Here is a 12,029-nt window from a genome sequence, read left to right as displayed (position 1 = left end):
AGAAGGAATATAGCTGTTCAACTGTGACTAACATGATGATGGAAAATACAAGTCGCTAGGAAGAAGGATTACACATATTTTAAATTGTGTGGCCAAAATAATTCCCTTCTGAGTTGTGTGGCCAAAATAATTCCCTTCTGAGTAATGTTTCGTAACGACGAAAAACGGATTGCATATTGCATAATAAAAAACACTATTTTGTGATCTTGGGTGATACAGTCCCTTGTATCACGAACCTTTGGTACTATTTGGCTGTACTTCGAAACAATGTCGAGATTTTATGCACAAAACATTATTCGCACGTTTTGTTAAGACTCGATGGGAATTGTTGAAGAAGAACAGACATTAAATTGGGACGCCATGAATGAGGCAGATGACGATGACATCAGACGACATGGTCCCTACATGTCTGCCATGGCAGGTAGGCAGACTGTATAACTGTGGAGAATATAGGCATTATGACTCTGAATTTTTACATAACTGCGGACGACAAGATCCTTATTATGTCTGCCATGTATGTGCAGAACAAGGCTATAATGACTCTGAATTCTTCACATTTCTTACTCCGTTGGGGTGGGTACCATAACCAATTATGAAATGTATTCTGACAGACAGACAAACTTACAGACTGTTCATACTGCTCACGTTCTCAAACGTCCCCTCCTCGATCCAGCCGATGTCGTTGGAGGCGAACGTGACGTCATTAGTAAGCGGACAATTCTCGAAATGTACCTTCTTTAGCACAGCTATGTTGTTGTTGTTCAAAAACCTAAAACAAATTTAAAGCAAGTGGTAATTCTATTCAGGAACAGGATATGCACTTTTCAGAAACATTACTCATAAACTACTAACTAAATGTCACAACGTACGATGTGTTAAAATTAAAAATATCATTAAGCTTTTATTAAAAATGCATCTTAATATATATTAAAACTGCTTTTGCTTATTTACATGCCGATGTTATCTTTAAACCCGTCAATTAACACTTAATAACACTTCAAACTGGACCCTGACATTTGTTTTGTAACACGCCTTACTTTCCAAATTGTTAAAATGGAAATGCTACCTTTTACCACATTGTGTATGTCAGCATCAATAATAACAGAAATATGATAATAGAGATATAATTCTGTAAATATGGAAGGTATGGTTAAAGCTATTTCACATTGCACTTTCTCTCGTTGCTATCTCTCTGTATTACAAGTTCAATTTATATACCTATACCTATACTAAGCTTTCTTATAAATGCATACTGTAAAATCCAAAGAAAGAGATAATTCAGCAGTGACTGATGCTAATATTATGATTTTTATGCAATTTTCTTGCACAAATTGACCTCTATCTATGTATGAAGTTTCTTTAAAAAAAGCATTAGCATTTAAATGTTATTATCCGAACAAGGGACTGACTGAAAGCTAGAAAGTCGGACGGACGAAGAAAGCAGAGACTGTATGATCTTTCGTATGGGAGAATAATATGCACTTTTTGGTATTTTATTCAGCGCGCGCTTCGTAGCAATTATTCAAATATCCGCGTGTAAAGGAAGTACATATCCCGCTGGTACCCAACCAGCGCTGAATAAAATAGCGAAGGCGCGGTTTCAAATGTATACAAGTCGTAAAGAGATGTGGAATTCATTTCAGTGCTTGTTTTCTCAAACATGGTGTTAACATTTATTCGCAAAATGATGGATTATTATATATGAACGGATTTTAATAATTGTTGTGCCATCGTGAAGCTAAATGATGTCTGGGTTAGTAAATACCGATATGCTGTTCGAAAAGAGATGTGGAAGTCATTTCAATGCCAGTCTTGCGAGCATGGTGAAAACATTTATTCGCATAATGATGGATTATATTAACAAATTTTAATGATTGTTGTGGCACTTTGAAGATAAATACTGTCTGGATTAGTAGATACCGGTATATTGTTTACGTTTGAGTTTTTTGTGCCAAAGTCAGTGTTCAATCAATGATGTCTACGTGTGTTGGATTGGGTTGTTTCTTTTCTTCTTTCATTTATAACTACCAGTATCACGTTCGTATTTTTTCTATTATCTATTGCATAATTAATTATTATTTTGAAGATGGAATTATAAAAAATACTTTGAGCATGATCACAACACATTTATTTTTAATAATAACATTTAATTTCCAAAACTTAAGCCACTGTGCTTTGTGTAAGGAATATATAACTGTATATAACATTATATTGAAACACTAGTATATTCGAACATATAGGCTCTAGTAAATGAAAACTGGTTTCAGCATTAGTTTTCATTGTTTATCTTAAAGCTGCACTCTCACAGATAAACCATTTTTACAACTTTTTTTTATATATTTTTTGTCATGGAAAGAGCAAATTTTTGCATAAATATCTGAAAACCAATGATATACGATTGCTGACTTTTAAAAAAAAAATCAGATAGTTGATTTCATATTTCCGATCGAAAATTAATATTTTATGCCTTAAACCGTCCGTTTATAACGGTTTAAGAATAAAGCATAAAACAACAATTTTGAACTTGAATATAAAAATCTACGATCTTATTTTTTATAACTGGTTTTCATAGATTTTCACAAAATTGACCCGTTCCAAGACAAAACATAAAGAAGTTATCAAAACGTTCAATCTGTGAGAGTGAAGCTTTAATTTAAGAGTGCGTACTGCATGACGAGTCGATACTAAGTTTAAAACATTTAATACAAAGGCCTTTGTTGAGTAAAGTGCATGTACTTACAGTGTTGTTAAGGAGGTGCAACCCTCAAACGCGTTATCGGGAAGATACTGAATCTGGTTAGAGCTCAAATCCAGAGTTGCAAGATCATCTAGATATCGAAATGGGTCCTCGTGCAGAAAACGGAACTCATTTGATCTCATTTCACTGTTAACGAAAATCAAACAGATATCATATCGTGAATTCATTTAACTGTAAAATGTGTAATCTAGAATTCAATACTGCTTAACTATTTCTTCATTTAACAGTGTGTGTATACCACGTGATCAATAACGTCATAAATGCTACACCGAAAGGCAATATTTTGCTTCGAATAAAAGCTTAAAACAAAGATTCAACTAGTCTTTGTCTTAACCAAAATTTAAAACTACATGTAAATGCATATATAATAACGCTTAAAGAGCAGCGCCTTCGATTTATTACCAGAGTTTGATTGTGTCATTAGTTTCGCCAAACACTTCGAAATAATGTTTTCACAGTGCTCCATGATCAGGCGATGGTGTTTTGAAAGGTTTGTCGAAGTTTTTAGGCAACTTAACTTTCAATAAAACTCTGGTAAAAGACCGAAGGCGAGGCTCCGTAAGCGGCGTAGACTGTGCTATTTGTTCACTTAAAATGGTAAAGAAATAGTAAAGTTAGGCTTTATTCGAAGAAAATTGGTACCCTCAGGCCTAGTATTTATGACATAATTCATCACATGGTAAACACACACTGTATAACATATTATGAAAATCTTGTATTGAGCACATATGTCTCCTTTAACTGATCATAACCAAACATGTCGAACAAGTTTTTTTTTGATTTTCAAAAGGGTTCAACGTTTTTTTTCTATTCATGCAAAAACGAATAAGGCTAATGCATAAATCATAAAGCAGACTCACATCAACCGAATTTGTGTCGGGAAAGCCCCATTTTCTACTGTAAGAATCAGGTTATTTGCCATGTATCTGAAATGAGAAGAACTTTCACTATTACTCAGAAATTTTAAAGTTAAGGAGGGCTTAAAGCTTAAATGTGAAATACCATTAAACACGTTGGCCTTAGAGCTTAAACGCCGGGGTGTGTAATATCATTGATCTAAGAGCTTACATGTTGTGTGTGTAATATCATTGATCTTAGAGCTTACATGTTGTGTGTGTAATATCATTGATCTTAGAGCTTACATGTTGTGTGTGTAATATCATTGATCTTAGAGCTAACATGTTGTGTGTGTAATATCATTGATCTTAGAGCTTACATGTTGTGTGTGTAATATCATTGATCTTAGAGCTTACATGTTTTGTGTGTAATATCATTGATCTTAGAGCTAACATGTTTTGTGTGTAATATCATTGATCTTAGAGCTAACATGTTGTGTGTGTAATATCATTGATCTTAGAGCTTACATGTTGTGTGTGTAATATCATTGATCTTAGAGCTTACATGTTTTGTGTGTAATATCATTGATCTTAGAGCTTACATGTTGTGAGTGTAATATCATTGATCTTAGAGCTTACATGTTTTGTGTGTAATATCATTGATCTTAGAGCTTGATCTTAGAGCTTACATGTTGTGTGTGTAATATCATTGATCTTAGAGGTTACATGTTTTGTGTGTAATATCATTGATCTTAGAGCTTACATGTTGTGTGTAATATCATTGATCTTAGAGCTTACATGTTTTGTGTGTAATATCATTGATCTTAGAGCTTACATGTTTTGTGTGTAATATCATTGATCTTAGAGCTTACATGTTGTGAGTGTAATATCATTGATCTTAGAGCTTGATCTTAGAGCTTACATGTTGTGTGTGTAATATCATTGATCTTAGAGGTTACATGTTGTGTGTGTAATATCATTGATCTTAGAGCTTACATGTTGTGTGTGTAATATCAATAATGTAAGGTCCTAAATGTTGAGAAACATACAATTTTATAGCAATTTGGAAATATTACACTATTGTCAATAGTGTACCACTCCTCAATCTGCAAGCCTAAAGGCAAATATCGCTTCTCAATATTTAATCACTTAAATATAGCACTTGAGAAGCTTATTCATAAGGTCTTAAAGGTTTTCAAATATCACTCGTATATCTTTTGGACTTACGCTTTCACATTGGAACTAACAAAGAAGAATAACAACATTTGGTCTAAAATGTAGAAACCCAAAGACATTAGTTCTTATTATTTTCAGTTGACAATGCCATTGTGCATTACAAAATTAGGAGCACAGCAACGGTAACGTTGGAAACGTACACGATCCATTACATGCTAAGGAGAGAAACAACATTACTTCTTTCAGGTTGAGTAACAAAACAGCAGTTTGCCTTGTTTGTTAAGGAGAGCAACACCATTGAGCGTTTAAGAACACAACACGATTGAAACATCTGCAGAAAAACAACACTATCGCAGGGGAAGAAGACAACATTGGGCACTATAGGTAAGCAAGCACAACAATATTACGACTTACAGGTAACGATTACACAACTCATTGGTTTTAATCGGTTAAGGAGCAGGCTCAATATTTACACTCATGTAAGAAGCACAACAACAGTAAGCTTAACCTGTTAAGGAGCATAACAAAATAGGGCCTAACAGGTAAAATAACACAACAGCGTTGAGCCTTATATGTAAAGAGTAAAATAAACATTGCACCTTCCAGGTAGGTAATAGCGAAAACAACACTATGCTTATACAACGAGGACAACACAAATGTGCCTTGCATGTTGTACAACAGTATTGTGCCTTACTGGTTTAGTAAGAAAATACCATTTGGCCGAACAGCTTTACATAACAATTGAACAGTCAGAACGGCAATTTCTCCCACCTCTGATAAGTAGATTCAAGTTTAAGGCCATGCTGGAAATCCTTTTCTTGCCAACGGACAAAGATAAAAATAGATTCCGTAAAGAATCCCACTTTTAAGACTACGCACAAAAACGTTTGAGCAAAAAACAACAACATATTTTAAATAGTTTATTTTACTGAGGTGGGAGATGGGAGAAAAAGCATCTACCGTGGTAAATCTCGTTCTCGTAACCCCAACTACACGCGTGTCAGGATAAACCTATCATACACTATCGGCCATGGAAGATACTTATAATGTCATCGTATTAAATTAGAGATTTGACGGCAATAAGCCTACAATGTCGAAGCCGAAGGACAGCCACACAGACGGACAGACAGACAGACGCCCTTACATACACTCAACCATTATTGTGGCATCTAAGTCGACCTCACTGCAAGCAACTCAACCCTTATTGTGGCATCTTAGTCGACCTCACTGCATGCGACTCAACCCTTATTGTGGCATCTAAGTTGACCTCACTGCAAGCGGGCTTGGCCCAAAAGTGCCTTTATGTTGGATAAGAAGGTATAATATATATATATATCTTATTCAGTATAGAATATGTATATCAATTGGCCTTACAGGGTGAGGAGCGTCGAGACGTTGGAGAAAGCGCCGGTCTGTAGGAAAGTGATCTTATTCCTTCTTATGTTGAGGGTGATCAAGGCGGGAACGACTTCTGACGACTGGAGGGCGGCTGGGACGTACTGTATCAGGTTCCCTGGTAATTGTCTGGAGACAGATACTTAAGACACTACATAAAATACTTAAAGCTGCACTCTCACAGATTGAACGTTTTGACCCTTTTTTAATTTTTTGTTTTGGAACTAGCTAATTTATGCGAAAATACATGTACGAACCATTCATATAGGACTGCTTACAAAAAGATAGTGACAGATGTTTCTATTACAAAATTAAAAAATGATGTTTTGTGCATTTTACTTAAACCGTTAGTAACACTTTAAGCCATAAAATATTAGTTTTCGAACCGAAATATGATGATCTGCGATCTAATATTTTGTCATTAGCTTTTTATCACTAGTTTGCAGATATTTAAGCAAAAATTTGCTTATTACAAGACAAAAATTAAAAAAAAGTTGTAAAAACGATAAATCTGTTAGACTGCAGCTTTAACAAGACAATCTGGATATGTGTGGATGGACTTTTATTTTAATGTGTTCTCCTAGTTAACAGAGATTTATCAGAGAAAAAAAAGATGTTTTGACGAAATTTTCGAAATGACGCTGTGTTCGAATACTATTCAGCGCGCTTTTCCGAAAAAACTAAAATGTATTATAATTATAAATCGTTTAAAGGCATATAATAAAAAAAGAAAACATGTTTGTTTTAGGGTAAGATCAGAATATATTTCACTTCGAGAACACCAATAGCAATTATGTTTTTGCCACTAGTGAAATATAGCTTTTGTTGCTTAATCGGTGAAATATATTTCGATTAAACACTGAAAAAACCAATATCTTCTTTCTAGCATTCTTCTTGACTTGAAAGATGGCCGTTGCGTGATAGCTTGCTCTACTATCATAAATGCCAAATACTTAGTCCAAACACATCTGCCTTACACCATTGTTGATCAAATTTAGAAAAAGTTTGATCCTCTTTATTTATGAAATGATTCAAAGTTGTTTATAAATATTTATCTTCGGTGCTTTAATTCATTATTTTAACATGTGATAAACATGTGTGTGGTGTTGGTTTTTGCTACATACAATGAGTTTAGTACAGGAAGACAGGCGAAGCAATCGACATCCATGAGGGACTCCCTGATCTTGTTATCGCTGAGATACAGCTCCTCCAGGGCCTGGAGCTCACACAGATCTGTGGTGTTGATGGTCGTGATCAAGTTGTTTTGCAGGTACCTGGCATAGAAAACATGATTATTGGCGAAAGTTGCTGAACTCATCGTAAAAACATGTGATACCAAATAACATTGTTGTATTCTATAATGTGATGTTTCACACGAATAAAAGCATGGTAAATGTTTGAGCATTGAAATGCAATTATGTATTGAACTTTGCAATTTCCTTACATTGCATTAGATTTGGTCAGGCATATAAATCATGTTAATACTATCATCAGTGTATGTATATCACGTAATAAATTGCGTCATTAATGCTACGTCGAAAAGCAAAGTTTTACTTTGAAAGAAGTCTTTAAACAAAGTTAACTTCACTATTTCTTCAACATATTTTTACCAGAGTTTGATTGAATGTTTGGTTTCTGAAAACACTTCGACAAACCTTTTCACAATACGGCCGTCTCACGGAGCACTGTCAAAACATTATTTTGGAAACAGGTTTGTCGAAGTGTTTGAGAATTGACGTGTTTGATGAAACTACCCACCTTATCAAACTCCGGTAAAAAACGAAGGCGTGGCTCTTTAAGTGGAATAACTGCCCTTTGTTTCATTTGAAATGCTCGAATAAAACAAAAGTAATATTTGTTTTAAGTCTTCTTTTTAAGTAAAATGTTGCCACCCGACGTAGCATGTATGACGTATACACACACTGATCATCACTGAGAGATGACTGCTGTAAATACACGTTAGGGTATTGTGACAAACGTTATACACATACACGAGAGAATGGTCGCAACATTCTGCGAACACGTTTTTTTACGTTTTCAAAATATGAACAAGTATCCAGTTTCAATAGAAAACTAATCCATCTCAAACGTGGCTTGAGGCTAATATGTTTGATGGTGAAATTATTGATAAATGATGGGACAAGTGTGATATGACCTTAAAAACTAGTTTAAACCCCCAGTGAACACGAGTTCCAGTAAACTCGTGTTTCACTGACCGCTCAAAGACAATACTACCATAAGTTATCGGTACAGCAATTTTGATGCGTGAATGCGTCTGTTTATGGTGTCTGTATTTGTGTTTGTGGTGTTTATACGTTTGTGTCTCTAGTTCATTGTCGTTTGGGCCCTTTCATTGTGCTCTAAACAGGGTTTACCTGAAATGTTAGACTACTAGGCTTGTCCTTGTAGTTTTCATTGTATTATTGTTATTATCATATGAAATAAATGGTTAAGCTTTGCTTACATGATTACGATATTTGGTGTTGCAGAGAATGGTGTTAACGCCGCGAATCTATGGAATAAATGGTTAAGCTTTGCTTACATGATTACGATATTTGGTGTTGCAGAGAATGGTGTGAACGCCGCGAATCTCTGGGCGTGGAGAAAGTACTGGTTTGTGGGGAACGCCTCTGTGCCAAACTCCGTCAGGTTGCTGATCAGGTTGTTGTCGGCGTGCCTGTGAGTAAGGGGTCAATATGCATCATTCGGAACCAATTTTCCATCGAAAACAACCTCGGATGTATGCCGGTATATCAGTATAAGTAGTTCGTATAATTTAAGATAATAGTATTAACTTTGTTAATTATATTGCTTTAACGAATATTTTTTATTACTAAGTTTAAATAAATTGCCACTGAAGTTATAATTGCATAAATAATAAAAAAACTGCTTAATTCAAATTACTAACAGCGTAGTTAAATATAAAGATTTCTAACATTGTGAACCCTCCACATACATCTGAAGTTGTTTTCGATAGAAAATGTCCGTTGCATTACGAATGAATATGTAGTTGCAGAGAAAGGTTGAAAGGTCCCTTGGGTAAAGTTATGAACTATGCCATCTTATATCATTCTCTTGGGGCCGTATTCAATAAGCATTTTAAATCGATCTAAATCTAAGGAGGACAACGGGATGTTTGTCTATTGAGTACTCCTCGGTCATTTTATATCAAAAACAACATCGGATGTATATGGACGGTTTACAATGTTAGAAATCATAACATTTAACTACGCTGCAAGTAGATCGAGTGGTAATTTCAGTTAAGCAGTAAAAGTTAATGGTATTACTCTTGGAAATGATAATTATCTATGCAGTAATACAGTGCAATGGCAAATTATATAGAATTAGTTATACACAGTACACGTTAAAAAACTACAATTAATTAAAATTATTATTTATTTTTTACGAACTACTTCTACTGATGTACCGGCATTCATCCGAGGTTGTTTACGATGGAAAATGGCCGAGGATTTCCCAATGGTGGTTAATTGGACAATCAATCTACTAGTCAACCAAGACTAGCAATATTTCAGTTTGTCTGAAACTTGATTCGAAAATGCTTATTGAATACGACAACTGAATTGAAAGAATAAAATGACTACGAGGTTATAAAACTGATAGTGCCTTCGAATGAACTTAAGATTTGTTGTAGCTTGCATGTTCGGGTCCTTTCAAAGTACCATCTTCAACACAATTCCATTAGTTTCAGAATCTGTTGAGAACAGCTCATTGATAGTTTCACTAAAGTGACCAAGGAATACCTACTTCCGTTGTTTAAAAATACTAGTGTTTTCCTTTAATTTATTACCTTAGAATGATCCGGAATGATCCGATTTATGAATGAGATTGTAAATTAATCTGTCCTTTCCAAATTTCAATTACTTGTACGATTATTTGTTATACTTTTTGATGTCCGTTATTTCATGAAACCTTCCGCTATTAATAGGCTACAACAATTGGCCATTCTTTCTCCATATTCTGTACAGGTCTGTTTATCACAATCATTTTTTGAACATAGGACAGCTCAGTGGTCTCAGAACATAATCAAATCCGTCTATTGAAGGCTTCCATTATACTCACATTTTTACCAAGTTGGGGTAGTGATCCTCTTCAAGCACCTGATGGGGGTACGTTGTCAGAGCGTTACTGCTCACAAACCTGTTAACAAATAAAGCAAGCTCAGTCGTTATTATACGAGTATATGAACAACGCACCCATCTGTAGAGCGCGTAACGATATTTCGAACATGACGTCGTTGCCACTAAACTGTACAATAGGAATATAAATTAACTAGTAACTAAACAAGCTTTTTGGTCCTTAAACTACGATTTCGACAGAAAGATGATTGAAGTTGGTTAAAAAGTTGAAATTTTATACAACAGCATCAATATACATGTATTCATTAGACAGGCACTTCCGGTGAATTTGGTCGGGCTGGAAACTCCCATCTAAAACCCCTATGCTAGTTGAGTCACGCGTAACGCGGCGCCAATTCTTTAACATTGTATTCGTTATGAAAATTAAAATGAACATGGACATATTAATTCCGTGCGATAGATTATGTTGTTTGCACATATATTACAAATAATGCATGGTATTTTATACGGCAATGTTGTTAGACCTGAATCTGAACAAAATTAAATAAAGCTTTTAGACGTCAGAAATTAACGTCGTAGCCGCTGCGTGATACATTTGACAAAATGTGTTACGAAAATGAATTTTAGTACGAAGATGAATTTAAGATAGGCAAGAAGAAACATTTATCATGTGTTTTTGGACCGGCTAGCCTCGTTATCGGCTTTCGAATTTCGAATGTACCCACGCGTTGGATTCAGAAACATATGGTAGTGTTAATATTGCACACATTCACTAGGGCATCACGGTTATTTTGTAACCGCTCTATAAAGCACAACTTATGCACTATGACTGTAACATAGTCAGTGATTCCAATACAGTCAAGGACTTTCATTATATGTATACGCAATAAATATGAAGCACGATCGATGCACTATAACTGCATTATAAGACATAAACATTGGATCGCTAACTGCCATGTACGCAAAAATATTCACATACAATTCTTGAAGATTGTCGTTGATGTTTTGGAAGGCGTCGTAGGCGATAGTGGCGAGGCCTGTCTTCTGGGAGTGGAGGCGGAGCTCCTTCAGGGAAGGTAGGTTTACGAACGACTTGCTCCCCAGGGACACAAAGTCGTTGGCGTGAAGGTCCCTGCAGTTGACATACACAATGAAACAGGGAAAATGTCTTAGTATGTACTTACTAAAAGGTATTTCAACTTATGTTTGAGAAAACAACTATAAACATTAATGACTAGTAAATAAATGCCATAGAGCACGCATACTCGAGAAGGCCGTGTATTAGATCACGCATTCACCAAAAGTTCGGGTCTCGGAGGGTCTTTTCTCCTCCCCCATATAAGCAGATCCGAATAGTTTTCCATACTGAAAATCCGTATCTTGCCTACGGGTTAAAATAAAAATGTACCCGTATCCTTTTTCCACTATTCACAAAAGAGTTCCGGTAGAATAAATACATAGTTGTTTAACTGAGGTGGGAGGTAAAGCATCTGCCATGACCGATTGTGTAAGAAAGGTTCATACCAGCCCTCTCGCATCATGTTTTGCGCAAACACCGCAAAAACGCTACGCTCTAGTTGGGATTAACATATCTTACACGAACGGCCATGGAAGATACTGATAGTCTAAGCGCATACAGAGTTGTTTGCATATATAATTATATTGTTATATTTTTAGTTTTAAATGTTCGATAATAACACTATCCATTGCAGTGTATCAAAACAATGGATAAAAGCAGTACTTTAGAGGTGGTTACAACTAAAACCT

At 35.3% G+C, this 12,029-nt stretch overlaps 1 protein-coding gene across 5 annotated transcripts in view; it reads right to left on the bottom strand.

Moving 5' to 3' along the window:
- LOC128211948 (uncharacterized) overlaps nucleotides 1–12,029 on the bottom strand; it is an 89,580-nt gene that overhangs the window by 45,177 nt on the left and 32,374 nt on the right. For 4 of the 5 annotated variants that reach the window (XM_052917108.1, XM_052917109.1, XM_052917107.1 and 1 more), the window contains 8 exons: nucleotides 11,242–11,394; nucleotides 10,246–10,323; nucleotides 8,708–8,842; nucleotides 7,290–7,439; nucleotides 6,145–6,294; nucleotides 3,619–3,684; nucleotides 2,741–2,884; nucleotides 626–769 (listed from right to left, as the gene is read on the bottom strand). In XM_052917108.1, the coding sequence (XP_052773068.1) occupies nucleotides 626–769; nucleotides 2,741–2,884; nucleotides 3,619–3,684; nucleotides 6,145–6,294; nucleotides 7,290–7,439; nucleotides 8,708–8,842; nucleotides 10,246–10,323; nucleotides 11,242–11,394 (1,020 nt within the window). Of the gene's footprint in view, nucleotides 1–625; nucleotides 770–2,740; nucleotides 2,885–3,618; nucleotides 3,685–6,144; nucleotides 6,295–7,289; nucleotides 7,440–8,629; nucleotides 8,678–8,707; nucleotides 8,843–10,245; nucleotides 10,324–11,241; nucleotides 11,395–12,029 lie in introns of those variants that run through there. The other variant, XM_052917110.1, reaches the window with a different exon arrangement.

Source organism: Mya arenaria, chromosome 12, assembly GCF_026914265.1.
Source record: "Mya arenaria isolate MELC-2E11 chromosome 12, ASM2691426v1".
NCBI lineage: Eukaryota > Metazoa > Mollusca > Bivalvia > Myida > Myidae > Mya > Mya arenaria.
The sequence above is the reverse complement of the archived record's forward strand: the minus strand, read 5'-3'. Positions and strand labels throughout refer to the sequence as shown.